The sequence below is a fragment of the Chiloscyllium plagiosum genome, unplaced genomic scaffold (assembly GCF_037043375.1).
Source record: "Chiloscyllium plagiosum isolate Xiang-an unplaced genomic scaffold, Cpla_swu_hap1 HiC_scaffold_4, whole genome shotgun sequence".
Classification (NCBI taxonomy): Eukaryota; Metazoa; Chordata; class Chondrichthyes; order Orectolobiformes; family Hemiscylliidae; genus Chiloscyllium; species Chiloscyllium plagiosum.
Window position 1 is genome coordinate 101,259,306 of NW_028270142.1, and position 21,036 is coordinate 101,280,341.

Sequence of the window (21,036 nt, forward strand, 5' to 3'; positions counted from 1 at the left end):
TTAATGGAAGAAAACCAATTTTCTCTTGTTGCAAATTATCTGAAGTACTTGTTTCAAAGGGTAGCTCCTGTTAACACAAGCTTTACATCATGGCTGATACATTTGGAGATTAGTTTCCCCCCTTTAAGTGCTACAATAATGGCAGATTGAGTCCTCAACAGCAGTCTGCACTGCAGTTACCCTCTTACTTTGTTGCATTGCCAGCATGGCATGTGAGCTGTATACTGTCGGGGAAGGGCCATTGTACTCAAAGTCATGGAGTCATAGTCATACAGATGTACAGCTTGGAAACAGATCCTTCAGTCCAACTCAGTCTTGCTGTCCAGATATCCTGGATAAATCTTTCCCATTTGCCAGCATTTGGCCCCATTTCTCCAAATCATTCCTATTCACATTCCCATCCTGCCTTTTAAATGTTGTAATTGTATCAGCCTCTACCACTTCCTCTGGTAGCTCATTGCATAGATACACAACCCTCTGTGTAAAAATGTTGCCTCTTAGATCCCTTTTATATCTTTCCCCTCTCACTTTAAACCTATGCCCTCTAGTTTTGGACTCCCCCATCCCAGGGAAAAGACCTTCTCTATTTACTCTATCCCTCATGATTTTATAAAACTCTATGAGATCACTATTTTAACTGGGGGATTGTCTCATCCATGTGGGTTCATGACATGATTAGGAACCTACTTCTGAGAAATCTGAAGGGAGGCATATTTCGAGAACTGTTGCCTTCAATAACCTGGGAAAATTTCTCCTGAAATGTGTCTGACATGATTGATATGAACCATCCTCTGAAGTGGCATGGATGCGTAGTAGAAATTCTGTGGATAAATTTTGAGGCAGGTTTGAAAATCACAGGTTAATATCATATACAGACTAAGTGAATTAAATAACTAGAAATAAATTTCAATGACCATTGAAGATTAAAATAAATGGAAATATTCTAAACAGCTCCTGTAACACTATTCAGTCGATATTAAGAATGAAAGGGTAAAGTACTTGTGGACCAGTTGAAGTTACAGAGATTGAGGGCAATAAGGAAACATCACAAACAAGAGAAACCTCCACTCAAGCAAGGAAAAGGTAGAACATACCATTAGTGCTAATTTAGATTTAGCACCAGGATAGTATCAGTGTCTGCTGGGTTACCTCCAAGCATAGTACAAGAATGTTGTATGGCAGTCACCTGCAGAACATCATGCATTCAGGTTACCTTCAATAGCATGCACTGAATATGTCAAAATACATTTCAGCAGAATGACCACAATATGAGGAAATAGCTTGAAAATTTGAACCTTGGAGGGCAATCATAAGAATATAATAAGTAGTGGCAAGAATAGGCCATTTGGCCTTGCAGATTTGCTCTGTCATTCAATGCAATTATGGTTTATTTATCCCAACTCCTCCCACACTATCTCCATGCCCCTTAATTTGAACAGAATCCAAAACTATATCAATCCCTGTCTTTAAGTATACTAAATGAATAAATGAGCATCTATACATCTCTTAGGTAAAGATTTCCAGAGACTTCCAGTCTTTTGAATGAAAGGAATTTTTTTCATTTTGGTCCTAAATAGTCAAAGCCTTATTCCAACATTGCAACATATCGTTCTATATTTTGCATTACACTACATAATGTCTTGTCAAGGCTCTCTATATTTGTAACAAGATTTCTCTTGTATTTGCATCTCTTTGTAATAAAGGTTAACATGTCAAATGTTTTTCTAATTGTTTGCTGTAGTTGTATTTTAAATTCCTGTAAATTATGCATCAGATCACATTGATGTTTTTCAATCCTGCACTAAAATGGGTAACTTCACGTTTTCTCACATTGTATAACATGTTATCACTCATTCAACCTGTTCATATAATTTTATAGTTTATTTTCATCCTCTTCACATTTTACACCCCCACCTAACTTTGTATCATTGGCAAACATTATAAGTACACATTACACTCAGTCTCTTTACCAATTTAATTGCTAGAAATTGTAAATAACTGAGGGCCAAGAACTAAACCTTTAATTATGTAACCAAAACAATAGAATCCATGTCAAAAGAATTCAATCAAATAGTATTGTGCACTGAGCGGACCATGCCTTGAATATTCTGTGCAGTTCTGGCCATTGAGAAATGAAGGAGGCATTCAAATGATTGAATAATTTTTGTGATGCAGTGGTAAGCCAGATGGACATGGTGGTCTGACTGCCACAGAGATATATCATAACATGTCCACACAGGTTCATCATTTTTTTTTCCAAAAAGCTGGAAGCACTGCAGAAAAGTCAAAAGGTTAATTCTTAGTCTCAGAATCTGAGATAAATGGAGAACATTGAATTGTAAGCTTGATGAGATGTATTATGAGATCTTACGGAAGGAAAATAAGATGTCAAATAGTATGAAAATGTAAATATAGAAAATTAATTAAAGTAAAATATGAAAGGAAGAGAAAGAGCACACGGTCAAACTAGTTAAAGATAAATTTAGAACTATTTTTTACAAAAATTACAGAAGGTATTGGTCAAAACATGTACTTACACTATTGGATAGAATAATGAAAGTGAGACCTTAAATTCATAGTAACCTAAAGAATGCCACAATGAGGAAACTTAAACCACCTGGATGTTTGAAATAATTATTCTGGGAAAGCAGTTGTGACATATGTGGTAAACATCTGTAATTCAGAGGTATTATTAGTGTTCCTAACAATTTTAGGGGGTGAGATGGGTTACAGAAGTGTAATGAATTTAATCATTATCCACTGTTAGTGGATGCATATTGGATCAATTACTGGTGCAGGAAGCAGACTGAAGAAAATCAAAGGTACATATCAGGATTTATTCAACAGGCCAAAATATAACCAAATGAGTGAACCCTTCATCAAAAGTTTTAAAGTTTTTGCTCCAGTTCCAAAGGCACACTGATGGATCTTAAGCCAATTTCGACAATAGGATTCTACAAAGAACTTATGGAAAACACAGAACGCACAAAACAATTAATTTACCATTCAATTAAGGTCCCACCAGAGAGCATCACAGATTTGTCATCAACCCCTTTTCAGTCCTTTGTTCTATGCAGTGACTGAAGTTTAAAGTTTAAACCTATACTTGCTTTGGTAGCTGGGCTACTAGCTATGATAATTTTGTAGGCAGTTTAATTCTCAATCAAGATTGTTTACACATATGTTTAATACCACATACCTTAAGATCTTAGCCTACATGAGGGATTTTAAGCTGAGTTTAAAATGTAAACTTCTTGAAGCAAAAAATGACCACTTTTCTGCTGCCAGCCAGAAGATTTAAAGAATTCAAAGCTTGTGAATAATACCATCTGACTTGATAATAAAGCTGTAAGCAGTCTGAGTTACCACTGGCTATTATCAACACATTTTCATTCTCCATATGCTCATGAAGTAGAGCACAAAATTAACACTGAATAATAAGAAAATCATAACTTTCTATATGGATATTTTGTACAATAAACTAAAGTACTAAAGTATAACTTACTATTTCTAAATTTGGAAAATTATTTTCGTGGTTCTTAATGCACTTCTGCTAGTTGGCAGTGTGTGGTTCAAATCTTTTAAGCTCAGGGCCACAAGGCAAATTCTAAAGAGACTACGTTGTAAAACATGTACATGTAGTAGCTCTCATTGATATTTACACCTATTATGACCTGCTGTTTAGTCTAATGTTACATATGGGTTGACAGTTGAGATAAGCAGGTCCAATTTCTGGTTACATGCTCATTTACACATAAAAGATGTAGAATGATCTTCCAACTTGGAAGTGTAAAATCCATCCTGTCTCACCTACTCTTAATCCCAATAATGCCAGAAGAGTGGTTGCTGGAAACAACAGTTCGGCAAAAATGATTTTTCTAAAAGCTGAACTGCTCAGAAATCAAAATCTCTATAGCACAGGAAGGATAACATAATATGATTCCGTACTTTCTTAAAAGGAATGTATCTTTGATATCACTCATTGATAACTGGGATAGTCCCAGCCTTGTACATATAAGAGAACATCAAAGAGGAAAATGACTTTGTCAGAGCTATGTAATCTAATCTAGTCGCTTCACTTGTAGGTAATACACATTGCAGGTGAAAAACACAGAACTGAAGACTTTGTTTCGGACAAGGTGTCTAGATTAAAATGTTAAACATAATGATTTTTTAAAAATCTGTCTTTTTATGCTTGGCCTCTGGATATCATGTTGCCTCCAGAATGTGAAATGGTCTCTGTGGTAACTGATCCAATAACTATCCCTCAAAAGAGAGAGCCAGAGTTACAATATTGTCCTTTCTATGTATTTCATTTGCTACATAAAAAAAATTTGTTAACCCATTTTCAATTTATTTCAAGTGCACAAACTCTACCAAAAGTGCTGTTTTACAAATGTGGTACTTCATCTTGATTAATTAGAATCAAAAGAAATTAATCATGAACCTCATCACTGAAAAAAGAAAATCTTCCAGTTGTTGAGTAAAGTTGGATGAGTTCTTCCCATAAAGATCCAAAAGTCCAGTAGATATGTTTAGAAATATTAAACAGAATATAAGCACCTTCCAAGTGAGTTCAGGACTTGATTTGCAACTGTCTATCAGCCAGCAATTCCATGATGATTGGTAGCCATCTTTTGGTAAGCAAAACATAAACCCCGTCCACTTCCATACAACCTCTCTCTCTAGGTGAAAAGACATAGGATTAATCAAATATGTGAGATTACAACATATTAAAATAATCTATGTACGCTGTAATATCTCTTTAATTCATCGTCATGACTTTTTTTTTAATAGCCAAAACATTCTAAATGAACACATTGTTATATTTAGCTGAAAAGGATTAAATATTTCATCACATTTGTGAGAAAATGTATTTCCACAAAGTTTCTCCTAGCAAAGCTATGACAGCACAGCAGGAGCGACCTGAAGGGAATTCAGTTATCTCATGCTTTTATGTCTCATTAAATATTGTAAGTAACATTTAGTGGCCCAGTTTATTATTCCAATTTTATAAATACCGCAAAATGAACTTGTTATTCAAGCATTAAATTAAAAGAATCCTCTGTCATGCGTGAAGCAATATAAATGGCTATTCAGCTGCCAATGCCAACAGTAGATATTTTAAGTGCATGAAGGTAGAAAAGATATTTTGTATTTCATGGTAGCAATATATCTCCCACAGCTTCCATACAAAAATGAATGCAAATTTTCAAACTATCATGTGAGTTTCTGCAGCTCTGACATGCCTCTCAGGCAAGTCTAAAATACCAGTTTCTGCTTTTTGTAACATTTGGAACACATGGGGCTTTTAATCTATTTAATTTAACCATTGCCGAACAGGAAGGGATACCAAAGTTATCATGCCAGCTATAAAACCAAAGAATTTAAAATACTAAGTAAATTTCAGGTATGTAAAATATTTACTTGCATTTGGAAGGGGAGAACTTTGAATGAAATTACTAACCCTAATCTAGCTGCTTCATAAATTGCCTGTGTTATTATATTATATTGTAGCATCCTTCAGTCCAAGGTTACCGAAACTGGAATAGTGATAAACTCCACACTGATGATCTTATTCTGCTGGCCATCTGGCCAAGTGAGCTAATCCAATAAGGTATCTTGTCTAACTTATATGCTATTTATAAAAATGCACTTCACAATCTCAACAAACCTTCCACAATATTACCTCACAAAGCAGTATAGAAAAGAACTGTCAATAGATATTTTAGGTTTGATAATTCTGTCTTCCCATAATCATGTTTAAATAGACTAACATTTTTGCTCACCCTTTGTAAATTGTGCAAATATTCAAAAGCTGGCATTATACTTCTCAGCATCTGAAATTACTTCCCTGATTCCAAGTTGAGTTCAATATATTCTTGAATTTTAGAAGATTTCTGTTTCACTGAGTGCACATTTCCTTTGAGTACAGGGTCTAATTTAAATATTGTTAACATAAAGAATGCTTCAAACATAGATGTACATACAAAACAGTCAGTGGGAAGGGGGGTGTGAGACAAAAGAATAACTAGTAGGGTGAAGAGAAGAATGTAAGGATGAAGGATTGAATGGAAAGAGTGAGCCAAGAAAAAGAATGGATAAAAAATTAAGCATGAGCCCAAAGTGTTTAGAAATGAATCAATGGTGATCAGTAAAAGCATGATAGGGTGTAAGTTTATGGCGTTTTGGAAGGCAGAAGAGCATGCAAAATAAAGCAGGTTGCCAGGCCACTATATTTCCATCTAATTCCAGCCTGTACTCTATACTATGGAGGAGGAAGAGGAGGGAGCATGATCAACACCCCAACAAGTTTCATTATATGGGCTACTGCTTTCTGGTTTTGCTGGGAATATAATTACCTAGGGTGAGACATCCTGCCCTGAGGGGTGCAAGTCTCTCTTTGATCCAGTTAACTGCATATTATTTCTTTGATTTTAATCACTCATGGGAATGTGGGCGCATCTGGCTTAACTAGCATTTATTGGCTATCACTTGGAGCCCTTGAGAAGGTGGTGCTGAACTGCCTTCTTGAATCACTTTAGCCCATTTGGTATAGATACTCCCTAATGGCATTGTAGGCAGTAACTATTTTGACAGAGATTCTGAAGGATCAGCAACAACATATTTCCAAGTGGTGGTGGTTCCATTTACTGTGCTTGTCCTTCAAGATGGTAGCAGTCATGGGTTGATCAGTGCTGTCGAAGGATTAGATTCCCTACAGTATGGAAACAGGCCATTTGGCCAACAAGTCCACACTGACCCTCTGAGGGGCAACCCCCCAGACCCATTCCCCTACACTATATTTACTCCTGACTAATGCAGCTAACACTATAGGAAATTTAGCATGGCCAATTCACCTGATCTGCACATCTTTGGATTGTGGGAGTCTTGTGGAATTTCTAAAGTTCATTTTATGCATGGCACACATCGCTGCTTTTGAGTGCCATGGTAGACGGAGTTTGTGGATACGATGTCAACCAAAAAGGCTGCTTTGTCCTAGATGGTGTTAAGCTTCTTCAGTGTTATTGGAGTTGCACTCATCCAAGCAACTGTAGAGACTCCTATTATTGTCTTGACCTTTGCATTACAGATGGCATATAGGCTTTGGGGAGTCAGGAGGTAAGCTATTTACTGCAGGATTTCTAGTCTCTGACTTGCTCTTGTAGCTACAGTATTGATAGCGTGGTCCAGTTCAGATTGTGGTCGATGACAACATCGATATGTTGACAGAGTGGGATTCAGCAACAGTAATGCCATCGAATGCCAAGGGCAAAAGGTTGCATTATTTCTTGTTGAAGATGGCCATTCCTTGGTACTTACGTGTTCAATAGGTACTTGCCAATTGTCAGCTCAAACCTGGATATTGATCAGGTCTTGCTATTTATGGACATAGACTGCTTTACTATCTGAGGAATCATAAATGACACTGTGCATTGTACAATTTTTAGTAAACATCCCTGTATCTCTCCTTACGATGGAGGATTTGAAGATGTTTGGGCCTAGGACACTATCCCGAGGAACTCCCACAGTGTTGTTCCATGATGGAAGTGATTGACCTCCATCATCTACAACTATCTTCCTTTGTTCTAGGTATTCTACAATCAGTGGACAGCTTTCCCCCTATTTGCCATTTACTTTATTTTTGGTCAGGCTCATTAGTGCCATACTCACTCAAGTACAAACTTGATGTCAAGGGCAGTCACTCTCCTTTCATCGTTGGCATGCAGTCATTTTTTGTTTTCTGTATTTTAACCAAATCTTTAATAAGGTCAGCAGCAGATTGGTGCTGGCAAAACCCAAACTAAACATCAGTGCATAGGTTATTGTTAAGTATTACTGGGTTGGATGTTCTGAGAAGTGGCAATCTCAGGCAGCATGTCACTCCACCTCATTTCTTTTTATGAAATGAGAGGGTTCTGCATTTCTGACAGGCAATAGCTGTCAGGGCTCCTTCAGAAATGTAGGGCCTTACTTCTGTTCTCAGTTCTTCAATGCAGCAGAATTGTCCACAGACAGCAAATCACAATCCCTTTTCACAGCAATCAGGTGCCACATTCTGAAATTTAAAGGTTTAGAATCACAGACATCTACTTTGACAGATAATGTCAAATGGTAAGTACATAAACTATGGGTACTGGGAGGGGAGGGTGCCAGTAAAGTAGGTTACCATGTGGGATAGATTGCCAAATGGGTACAGGGGTTTATGGCAGAGGGTAGTGTGCCAGACGATAGGGTGTCATGTGGATAGAATGACATTGGTAAGTGCCAGGGAAATGGATCCAAGTGGATAGGGCTCAAAGTTGAAAAGGGGCTAGTAAGTCTTTAGGGTAAAGCAGTGTGCATTGGTGATATTGGGTCATACATGGGGCAGGGGAAGGTGAGTGCTCAGTTCCAGGTGGGTGTCAGGTCCCAGGAAGGCAGCAGATCCAGGCCTGGAGTAAGTAGGTGGCAGGATTCCAGTTGAGCAGGGAAGGTGGTCAAGAGTGGAGGAGCGGGTGCTGGGTCTGAAACAAGGGCGGTGATGGCTGGACCTTGGAGTAGTGGGGGTACAGGGCCAGATCACAGCAGCAGGAGAGGGCTGCAGTACAGAGAAAGGGGCTATCAGGTCCTCAGTGGGAAGTTGGATCCAGAGGGAGATATGAAGAAGATGTCAGATCAGCATCTGGGGTTGATGCAGTTGGCATGGGTTAAGTATGGGGTCAGTTGAATAGCTACTCAGGAGTTAGATTATGTATTTAATAGTCTACCTATTTCTGAGCAACTGTTTACTAAATTTCATCAGAATTCTCCAAATTCTTCGATTTAGATGAATACTTCTGGAGGGTTCCAAACATACAGGATTTTGTCCAATGTCATCTTCAATGTTAGAAAGAAGTCATGAAAAATATTTTAACTAAGTTGAAGTTTATAGAGAATAACGATAGAAGTCTTGTCAGAAGAGTTCTAAAACAGTTTATTACCACTTTGTTTTGGATAATGCCAAGTTTCTTCAACATTGTTGAAGACTCCATTGCACTCCTAGATATTTTTAAATCAAAAAACCTGTTCAAACAAGTTATGAAATATCTCTAGAACAAGTGAGACTTGAACTCCGGTCTTCTAGCCCAGAAGTAGGGACACTATCAGTATGTCACAAGACCCCTCCCCAACTATTTATTTTTCCTCCCAGGCTTCTAAAGTTTGTCAAATGATAGTGGACAGATCTTGGGAAGTTAATTGTTGCAGTACTCCCAGATTTTTACTTGTTGTCACAGCTGCATTATTTATATGGATTGTCCAATTAAATCTTCGGTCAATAGCAATCCAATAACACCGATTCAACATCAACAGGTGAATTCACCACGGCAACCCCTCTTTCAATCAGAATGCTCCTGTCATACAGTATTAAAAGTTATTTTCCCCTTAAATTGTTATTCTTTTGAATTGTCCTGATGAGAACATGATGAAAATCTTTGACAAAATACGTCATTTTTCAACAATAATCAAAATGCCATAGCTGGAAGATACAGTTGATACTTTTTAAATCAACTTGTTCAGATGTGTTATTGACAGACCTCTGAAGCAGCTAAGCTTGAAACCAGGCCTTCTGGTTCAGAGGCAGGATCATTATCACTGTGCCACAAGAGCCCATGAAAGAGTTAGCTTTTAATTTAAGCATGCTTAATATTTTTTCCAGAGGTATTTATAGAGGAGGTTGTGCGTAGTTAGTATATCATTGGCCTAGTAATCCAGAGGCCTATGATAGCTAGTGGAATTTAAATTCAATTAGTAAGATTAAAATTGAGATCTAACCTCAGTAATGATTATCATGATACTATCATTGATAGTTGTTGAAACTCATCTGGGTCATTTGTGTCCTTTAGGGAAAACAAAATTCTGCCACACTTACCTATTCTGGCCTCCAGATCCACAGTAATGTGGTTGACTCTTAACCGCCTTCTGAATGGCCTAACAAGCCATTGATGGGTAACAAATGCTGTCCTTGTCAGCGACGGCTACATCCTTTGAAACAATTTTTTAAAATGTCAGAACATGAGGTTGACTGAAGTGCACAACAGCCTGGTTCACCAGCTAGATAAGGATAAGAATAACAGAATGGAATGGTGATTGTGAATGCTTGTTAACAGGCCTCATGTACAGGCCAAATTAAGTTAATGTAGTACTTAAATGGAATGAATGGAAGTATAAGACTAGTTTGGGATCAAAAGCTGGTGTGATGATGAGGAAATACTGAGGCAAGAATATGTACAAGGGTTCAAAAGAAGAATGGCAGCTTGACAACAAAAGGTAGGATATTTAACTCAAAATTTTAGCAAAGAATTAAACATCATATGGAGCATTTTGCAATAAAGTAAATCTTCATAGATCCAAAAGACCTTGTCACCCAGGTAGTCCTCCTTGATAAAGATAATAAAAGTAAGAGACTGTAGGAAGATTCAACATTTAGATTTGGTTATGGAAAAGGACTCTGAAGACTGTAGTCAAACACATCTGAGGGTTCCAGGAAGTTGAGCAGCTTTAAGAACCAAGAAGCAAAGAGAGAAAGGGTGGTCTGAGCAATATCCTGCCTGATCTGGATTACTATTTGTACTCATTACAGTTTTAAGTATTTGCACGATAATGTATATTCCATCTTAAATCTGTTCAGAGATGTTATGACACATCTCTGGAGCAGGTGGGACTTGAACCCAGGGTCTTCTGACCCAAAGATAGGAATACTACCACTATACATCAATCATGTACCACATGAATCCCCTAAATTACTTAAAATACTTATTTTAATCAATCTATTCAGACATGTTGTGACACACATGTTATATGTGTGACTTGAATTCAAGTTCCCTGAATTACTACCACTGCACCACAAAAACCCTCATCTTTAAACTCTTAATTTTGTTTAAACAGAAGCATTATTAAACACTTTTTTAGAGATGTTAGCATACAGCTCTGGAACAGATTGGACTTGAACCCAGGCTCTTGGCTTAGAGGAAGGGATACCATCACCATACTATAAGAGTCCCACATCTTAATCTCTTATTAAAGCTCAAGATATTTATTGCATGTAAATTCCAATTGACTGGTTAATTTTCCATTGATTTTAAACTTAACTCTGACTACCTTCCACGTTTTCAAAGTTCTCAAGTATGCCATCTGCCACTTTGATTTCCAATTGCTTAAACTGTATGTTTTTGTTTTGGATAAGCTATGAGGAATGTGAGCATGTGGGGCAAGTTGAATTGCCCTTCCAAAGAGTTGACATGGAAATCACTTTTCTCTTGTGCTGCAATCATAGGGTAATTCTTTGTTATTTCTTTGCAGTCATGGGGGATTCCTTTAGATTCATTTCATCAAATTCTGCAATCATCCTGATGATTCACTCATCTCTTTATCCTAGCATTGAAAATATGGCACAAGAATTTAAGATGTTATTGTCCTGCCATTTTTGACTTTACCACCAGATAGGTGAAGAATTTTCATTTGATTTGAAATGTCAAAGGAATTTTTATATACTACATATGTCAAGAAATGAAGACTCAGGTGTCACAGGGTCTGTTTCTGAAAACGGAACTAGTCCAGATTGAAACATGCTCCTAGGTTCACTCCCTGGATGTGTATCCTGGTTAGTAATCTAAATAAAGAAGAGATTCATCCTTTTCTAATACAATAGGAGGGTGATCATAATGCTGATCAAACTCTTGGAAAAGCTGAGAACATTCTTCAAAAAATATCATTCAATCTTCTTGATATGGCACTTCAGTCATGGAGAAAGCTGTTGGAAAATTTCACAAAATGTCATTCAATCTTCACACAAATGCTTATGTTCCTGGATAGGCTAAAGCCATCATCCATTTGGAAATCATCTGACAGAAAAGCCTTGTGTCAATTGTAGAAGATATAATTGCACATAAGTCTGCTTATTTAAAAGGGCTTTGGCTGATTCCTTAATACATAAATAACCTCTCTCAAATTTTTATCCATGCAGATAAGTGATACTTCAAACCAACCTTGAGCTGAAAGTTATTGACTCTAGGAGTCTGGATCTTGAAATGCGGTGATCAAATGTGCTGTGTGTAAAGCCTCTTCATTGTAGGTGGCAGGACAATAATGATGATCCCCAATCAAGGAAAAGTCTCTTAAAATTGTTGACATTTAAAATTAATGACAAAAAAAATCATGATTCCAATTGTCAAGTACTCCTCAAGGATGACCTCAATGGATGATAGAAGTGCATAGTTTCCATTACTACTAATTTTTCTACTTGCAGGATTCTCCATCGTTGTCAAGGTGATCTATTTAATTTACTTTGAAAAATAATTTTGCATTGCAACCCAGCTGAAAGAAGCCAAATCTGCCATGCTGAAAGAACTGGACGCCTGATGCTGGGCATTCTTGTAGCTTATGTTGCCTCTTTGAACACCATGTCAATATTTCTTTTTCATCCATTCATCAGATGTGGACACTGCTGGCTAGGCCAGCATTTATCACCCAGACCCCTACGGGCAGCACAGTTGCTCAGTAGTTAGCACTGCTGCCAGATGGCACTAGGAACCCGGGTTCGATTCCCGCCTCGGGTGACCGTCCATCTGTGTCGAGTTTGCACATTCTCCCAGTGTCTGCATGGGTTTCCTCCGTGTGCTCCGGTTTTCTCCCACAATCCAAAAATGTACAGGTTAAGTGACTTGGCCATGCTAAATTGTCCATAGTGTTAGGTGCGTAGTCAAAGTTGAATGGGTTTGGGTGGGTTACTCTTCAGAGGGTCCGTGTGGACTTGTTGTTCGAAGAGCCTGTTTCCATACGGTAGGAAATCTAATCTAATCTAATCCCTGATTGCCTTTGAGGAAGTATGGTGAGTTGCCCTCTTGAATTACTGCAGTCCTTGGAACGTATGGTCACCCATTGTACTATTCACAAGGGAACACCAGGATTTTGGCCTGGCAACGGAAAAACGGTGATACTTCTGAATCAGGATGGTGATTAATTAAGGAGGCCAAAGCTGAAAGTTTAATTAAGGAGATTAAAGCTGAAAGCAATATGTTTTACCAATGATTTATATAATTGCAGGATTTTGACTGGCAACAACAAAGGAACAGTTTTGGATATAGTTCCAGATGAGGATGGCATGTGGCTTGGAAGGGGACTTGCAACTGGTGGTATTCTCTCAAGTATCTGCTGCCCTTATGCTTTTAGGTAGTAAAGTTTGAGTTTGGAAGATGCTGTTGTAAAAGGCTTGGCGAGTTATTGTGACGCAGCTCACAGAGGGTACAGTGTTGAACCTGTGTCAATGGTGAAAGAAGTGTTTGTTAAAAGTGGTAGATGGGGTGCTGGGCAGGCACATTGCCTTGTCCAGGATGATGCCATTTTTCGAGTTATTGAAACATCACACTTAGCTTATGCTTTGTAGATGGTGGAATTTAAATGGCCTTTCCAGATTTTTCTTCAACTGTGGTGCAATTCTTGTTGGACATTTTTGTGTCTGGTGAAGCTACAAGATTGGACTGAACTTCAGATTTGCACTGAAACATATTCTGGTTATGCACTCTTTGCTTGGTCTGCTAGAATGCTGGACCACTTGCTATAATGATAAGTCGTCCTTAGACTGCAAAACCAGAAAGCTTAGTGTTGAGGACTCCAATTACTATTATATCCCATTAACTTATGAATTGGTCAATCAACATAAATTAGTCATAAGAGTCTGCCAATCCCCTGATTGTTGAGATAACTGGTTGAAGTGGACACATTTGACATCGAGGTTGACAAAGTCTGCTAAGATTTCACCTACGGCTTGTCAGATAAGGATGTCATCAGTAATGGGAGAGTCACTGTGTACAAGTACTAACCTGGAGCTGTTGCTGCTTCTAATCGAAACCAGGGATGAATGTATACGTGTGAAACTGTATCTTTCACAACTCTCATTTAAGTGCCTGCATTGGCCTTTCAATGGCATTAAGGGGCTTCAGAAGAGCTAGAGTCTGCGTAGGTGTGAGAAACATACTGCCACTTTGAAACATACCTCACTTTGGATCAGTTTTCAACTGGTTCAACTCACTTAAAAGAACCAGGCAATTCGCTATATTCAGGAAATCTTGTTGATCATTCTTGCCTTGTGATTACTCAGATTCATTTGAGAAAGTGTACTGTTTACCTTAGATTGATATCTCCACACTGCTACTATGTTTCAGTGTGTTCCAGCATGGTCCCTTAGGACTTGATTCAGGCTCAGATGAGACTTCTCAGTAACTCTTAAACTAAGTTTATTGTTGCACTGTACATGTTAAGGCTGTGGAGCAGCATGCTTTGACTTCTTGATATAACAATAACACACACTGAAGCCAGAATGAGATCACCGCTTGCCCCAGAAGCTTATCTATATATTCTTTAAACCGATTTCCACATCTAAGATAGTACCACTATTCATGTCATGAAACTTTATCTTGACCGTCAGACAGATGCATAGTAAACTTGAGTAATACCATGGAAAATATTACTTTATATTTCTCAAATAGACTTACTGAGACAACATCTTGACTATTGTTTCTCTTCTATTTTATCAAGGCATAGATAAGTGAGAGTATCATTATCAACAGATCTGATAAGCATTGATTACATCTAAATTAATCCTGGAAGATGGTGGATGAAGCATAGGTGTCACAGTGTAAATCAGGAGCATGTTTGAAGAAAAGCAAGGGATACTGAATTCAGAAAAGTACTCAACTTCCCATGAAAAGTTGGTGCTGATTTTAAGGTGTATTTTTTAAGATATAAATTATCAAGCTAGAATTCTATTTGTTTACCTGTAGCTAGAACTGATTTATTTACAATAAATAGTTTTTAAGTACAGGAAACCATTCAGTATTTTCTGTTAAATTAAGTTCATCTGACAAGAAAATTGAGGACATGGAGTAATTTTATTGATTCTTTGACTTTTGTGATGACTCTGGGAATAGTGGGGTTTGAAAATTAGTGCACTTTCCTAAGCTATCTAGTGTCAGCAAATCTCTCGCCATGACGAGCTATGGTGAGGATCCATTATGCAATATGGTGCCAGCAGTGGACATTGATTCATCTACCAACTAGATGACAAGTACTGCAGGTCTGAAGAATCTTCAGATAAATCTTCATGCTGCTCACATGATAAATAACAGCCAAAAGAGCTGAACTTTTAAGAACCCTGCAATCATGAAAAAATGGTTTTGATCTGGTAAAAGACATGCTGCAGTGGAAGAGTTAGGAAGTTTTAGAACTGTAGTACTAGTTACTCCAAAGCAGAAGGAGGATGGTTGTCTGTGAGCAGTCCCAAGGTAGAGTTCAGCTGAACTAGGCAAGGGGCAAATGTGTTGTTTTTCATATGCAGTTACAACTGAAAAAATTAGAAGTAATTAATGACCTGAGCAGGACGGGTGTAAGGAAAATTACAATCTTAATATGAAATAAGGCATAAGCTGACAAGATCTAATGAAAGAAAAAAAATGTCAAGAGACTATTGAATTCACAGAAAAGCACAAGATTCATTGATTAATTAAAACCACTTGGTTCAGGAGATAAACCACTGAAGATTAAAAGGTATACTATAACATACTCTTCAACACAGAGGGTGTCAGATAGTAGAGGACATGTATATACTTCACAACCAAGAATTCTCACTTGAGCATCAATTTGCACATTAATCTCAAACATTTTTAAATAAGAGTTAAACTAGTTGAAACCCAGAAGTAGCCAGTAAAGCTGGAAATAATTAATTGAAGCTCACGTTGGAGAAAACAACTCTTAAAATACAGAATTGATACTAAACAAGATACAATAACAAAAGATGAATCAGGAAATGCATTTTTTATATTTGCACCTGATAATGTTATAGCTTGCTGACATGTAAAAGAAAGCAAAAGTTGCTTTTGTCAATTGCTTCAACATCAGAACAAATACAACGCTATTAAATTTTTCTCTTAAGAAGAATTTAGATTAATGACCTCGACAGACTTATGGAATAGTACGACAATGAGGCTTTAAAGTTAGAATTAATAAGATCTTCTGTGGCTTCAGCACCCTTACCTTTATCCCTAATGGGCTAATATGGAGGTAAAGATAATGGGGTATGCAGAAGGTACAATAATTAATTATGAGAACACAGGGTTCAGCAGTAAGTTATCAATTAATTGAAGCATCTGAAGTAATTTTTCTAGATCTTGTTGGTATGGTTAAGTAATGAAATTGTTGGCACTACTGAATAATCTGAGTTGGAAACTGGCAAATATTGTATATGTTCACCGAGTTTGGAAATAAGCACTACACCAAACAATTGAAGACCGTGAAAACTTTATCTGTCAAGTATGTTGTACACACATTGGTTCTTGTCTCAATGTCTTTATTGAGGATATGACACAGTTGCATCACATTCTCATATGGTTGTATGGTATGTACAACATTACTAACACCATGGCAGATTTTTCCTGCTGTCATTATTCTTGCTCAACCATTAGGTGAAGCTCTAAATTAAATATAAATTGTAGATTAATTCTAGTGGTTCAAAGCTTAGTAATAGCAGATTATTGCAAACAACCTGCTGTTTCTACATTTTGTTTGAGAAACTCCACATATTTGATGTGGGAAACTTGATGGGGGGGGAGGGGGGGGTGAAAAACAACTCAGGAATTTCAAATTCTGCTTCAGTACTCATGCCAGCAATAATTCATTAAAAAGCATAAGTAAATCTTCAGTACTTCAGTATTTTATCCAAACATTTACAATCTTGTTAATTTGAATAGATTATTAATTGCTAAGTTATTTCTAGATTGTTACAAAAAGTATTCAGAATTAAACTCCACCACTAATGTAGTAGTGGTGTTCCTATGTAACCGCTGCACTTGGCCTTCCAAATGGAAGTGGTTATGGGTTTAGAAGGTGCTGTCTAAGATGTTTCAGTGAATTTCTGCAGTTCATCTTGTGGATGGTCAAGTCCAAAGAAATCTAGGTAGGTGGATCGGCTATGCTAAAAATTGCCCCATAGTGTCCAGGGAGGTGTAGGTGAGGTGGATTAGCCATGGTAAATGCAGGGCTACAGGGGTAGGGTGGAATGCCCTTTCAGAGGGTTGGTGTAGCCTGAATGAGCTAAATGGCCTCTATCAGTGGATTCACACTGCTGTTTCTGAACATTGGTGGTGTAAGGAGTGGTCGTTTGTAGATATGGTGCCAGTCAAGTGGCTTGCTTTGTCCTCTATGGTGTCAAGCTACTTGAGTGTTTGAACTGTACTCCTCCAGGCAAGCAGGGAATATTCCATCACATTGCTGACTTGTGCCTTTTAGGTACTGGACAGGCTTTGGTGAATTACTCCCTGTCGTATTCACAACCTCTGACCTGCCTTGTAGCCATTATGTTTATACGGCTAATTCAGTTCAGTTCCTTGTCAATGATAAATAACCCTCAGGATGTTAATAATGGAGGATTCCGTAATGGTAACACCACTGAATGTCAAGGTGAGGTGGTTAGATTGTTTGTTTCTTACTGGAAATAATCATTTCTTAGCATTTGTGCGGCATGAATGTTACTTGCTATGTTCCAGCCCCAAATTTTGTCCAGGTCTTGCTGCATTTGGATATGGACTGCTTCAGTATGTGACAAGTCACAAACAATGCTGAATATTGTGCAGACATCAATGAACTTCTGCTTTATGATAGAGGATGATTTGAAGCAGTTGAAGATAGTCGGACTGAGAAACTCACGTAAAGATGTTCTGGCGCTGAGATGACTGACATCGAACAACTGCAAGCACTTCCTTTGTGCCAGGATGACTACAACCAGTTTTCTCACTATTCCCATTTACTCCAGCTTTGCTACATTTCCTTGATACCGCACTCGCTTAAATGCAGTCATGATGTCAAAGGTAGTCACTCTCATCTCGCCTCTGAAAATTAGCTATTTTGGCCATGTTTGAACCAAGGCAGTAATAAACTCAGGAACTGAATGGCCCTGGCAGAACCCAGATGTCAGTGAGCAGGTTATTACCAAGCTGGTGCTGCTTGATAGCACCTTCCATCTCTTTATAATCAAGAATAGACTGGAGCAAAAATTAGATTAGTTGACTTTTTGTTTACAGTAACTGAGCACAGACATTCTTTTAACATTTCTTAGTCTCTTATTTATAAAAAAATCAATTGTGATTATTATTTCAGCACAACTGCAAAGATGCAATTTACCAACAATAATCACAATCTAAAATGTACAACTTACTGGCCTCTCTAATACAACAGGAAGAGATGGCAAAAACTCTGGTTTCTCTTTTGAAATAGGCAGGCTAGCAATTTTCATCAGGAATTCTCTGCTGTAAGTAATCCTCTCTGCATCTGGAATGTAAATGAAAATGGGTAAACCAAATTGGACATTTTATTAATGCAGCAACAGTTTTTTGTTGTTTAGTCCAACTACTCTCTAGAATTATGGGAGTATCAAAGAATCATGTTAACACTGTACACATGTCACTGCATCTTGCTTTTTCTCTACTGTTATTGCCTTAAATTAAGACTTTTTTTGGTTGAACACCTGTGGGAGTTAGTGATCGACTGAGGGTTCTTCTTCACAGACCATTTACGACTAGTGGGTGGACTTTAATTTGAACTTGCAGAATACCAAATATGATATGAGTGGCAGGAAATATTTTGGCATTGAAAATAAAGAATGCTACTACATAATCATCTCATTCCTAGACTTAACATTTTTGATGCACCAATCAAGTTCATTTATAATTTCAGCCTGATAATAGGAATGCTGCAGGAGTACACTCAAATATTTATTAATTCACGAAATGTCCATGTCTTTTGTTGCCTATTTCCTGTGCTCTGGAATTCACTTACTAATGCCTCGTGAAAATCTTACCTCCCATTGTCTATTTAAAGTCTATCTCTTTGACTCTTAACACCTTCAGTAGCTGGAATCCACTTTTTCTTCACTTATAACAATGTATAGGAGCAGGAAAAAACCCAAAGAGCACCATTCAAAACAATCTACAGTACTCCAGGTGTGGTCTCTCAAAACTCCCATATGATCACAGCACATGTTCCTTATTCTTGTATCTCAATTCCTTTACAATAAAGGGGAAACGCAATATTCCTTTCTAATTGTTTACCATGCTTGAATGCTAGCTCTGTGTCTCTTGTACAAGAATACCAAAGTCCACCTGAAAAAGCAACATTTCTAAATTCATGCCTTAAAACTAAATCAGCTTTTCTACTCTTACAGCAAATGCAAATAACTTCAGACTTCTCCACGCTAATCTTGACTGACACTGCAACCCAATCACCTAACTAGAATAATTGTCTATGCAGCCCCTTTCTATCTTTCTCAAAGTTTATGAACCCCTTCAACCGCGGATACATCATTTTTAGTATATTCACTTAATGAATAGATATGGATTGTTAATAGTTGAAACCCCTATACTCATCCTTACAGGATTCGCTAGACCTAGCCTGACAACTTAAATGGTCCTATTTTCCCACTCTTTGTTTCTTGTCTGTTAACCATAAGTCAGTACATTCCTTTACTCCAAGAGCATTATCTTTTCATAAACTTTGTTTGCAGCACCTTTATCAAATTCCATCTTACTCGACTTGTTACTTCCTCAAGACTCTAGATTTGTCAAACACAACTTTGCTTTCATAAAACCATGTTGACTTTGACCACATGATGGTTTCCTCAGTTTATTAGCAATTTTTAATATTGAATTCCAGCATTTCCGTAATGTCAGGGTAAATGGTTTTCATTCCCTGTTTTCCCTCCATTCTGTTGAACTATAACCCAGTGTTGTGATTTTTTAACTTTCTGAATAAAGGTGCTCCATCACCAAATCATAGGGGACCATTTAGTCTGTGATGTCTACACTGGCTCTCTGGATTAGCAATCCAAATAGTACTATTCCTCTTTTTCTTAATGCAATTTATATTCTTTTCAAATAATAACCTAATTCCCTCTTGAATGCGTCAATTGAACCTGCCTCTACAATACTAAGAGGCAGTACATTCCAGATCTTAACCACTCACTGCAGGAAAATATTTATCCATGTCTAGTTTCACTTCTTTTCACAATTATATTTGCTAACATTCAATTGCTTGTATTATGCTAGAATCTATAATTTTGGAAAGTCATAACCAACACATCTACTATCACTGCAATTAAGTCTTTAGAACCCTAGTAATATAGGCTATCATGCCATGGGGATCTGTCAGATTTTATCCCCTTAAACTTTCTCAATACTTTTTCTCTGATGGTAATTACCTTTAAATTTCTCACTCTTGTAAGCTGCTTGGTCACTTCCATCACCCTATCTCCCATTCCCTCAATTTCTGCATGTAATTTCTATCTTTTTACTGTGAAGACAAGAATAAATATTTATTCAACATCTCAGCTATTTTCTTATTCCCAGTGATAATTTGTTGTATCTGCTTCCAAAAAAATGATTCTTTACTTTAGAAATCTCCTTTACTATATACTGGTAAAAGCTCTTGCAATCAATTCCTAAGTTTACTCATAATATTTTTCTCCCATTTTTGACTTCTTAGTGACATTTTTGATAGTTTTTTAAATGCTTCCAATTCTCAGGCTTACTCTTACACTTGGACATATTAAAAGTCTCTTCTTTTAACTTCATACTTCCCTTAGGTTCTCAAGGAAGCCAGAGGTTTTTTTTTTGTTTTGGTGGGTTTTTGCATTTTCATAGATGTATTTTGTGGAGCATTCTGAATAGTTTTATTTTTATGTTTCCAACTTTATTTATCACCAAATCCTTTAATTTATTTACTCAAACAACATTAGTATCGTTTTTGGGACTGGAGTATGTCACTCTCAAACTTAAAATGAAACTGAAATCATCTTATCTTCAATAGCAATTTAGCTGAAATTACTAAAATCATTGCCGAATTTGACAATGAACATCTAAAAATAACTTCACCCCAAGTTGGTTTAACAATATATTGACCCAGGATACTTCTCAAAAGCATTCTCCAAATCAATTTTCTTGATCACCTTTCTCAATTTGATAGATTTGGACG

The 21,036-nt window shown here is 37.3% G+C and overlaps 1 protein-coding gene across 2 annotated transcripts in view; it reads right to left on the minus strand.

The window, feature by feature from the left end:
* Positions 1 to 1,890: 1,890 nt before the first annotated feature.
* gra (granulito) overlaps positions 1,891 to 21,036 on the minus strand; it is a 98,616-nt gene continuing 79,470 nt past the window's right edge. The window contains exons 6-7 of one of the 2 annotated variants that reach the window (XM_043688109.2): positions 18,227 to 18,339; positions 4,464 to 4,685 (exon numbers count right to left, since the gene is read on the minus strand). In XM_043688109.2, coding sequence (XP_043544044.1) covers positions 4,602 to 4,685; positions 18,227 to 18,339 — 197 coding nt within the window. In that variant the 3' untranslated portion in view covers positions 4,464 to 4,601. Of the gene's footprint in view, positions 4,686 to 18,226; positions 18,340 to 21,036 lie in introns of both variants that reach the window. The other variant, XM_087986525.1, reaches the window with a different exon arrangement.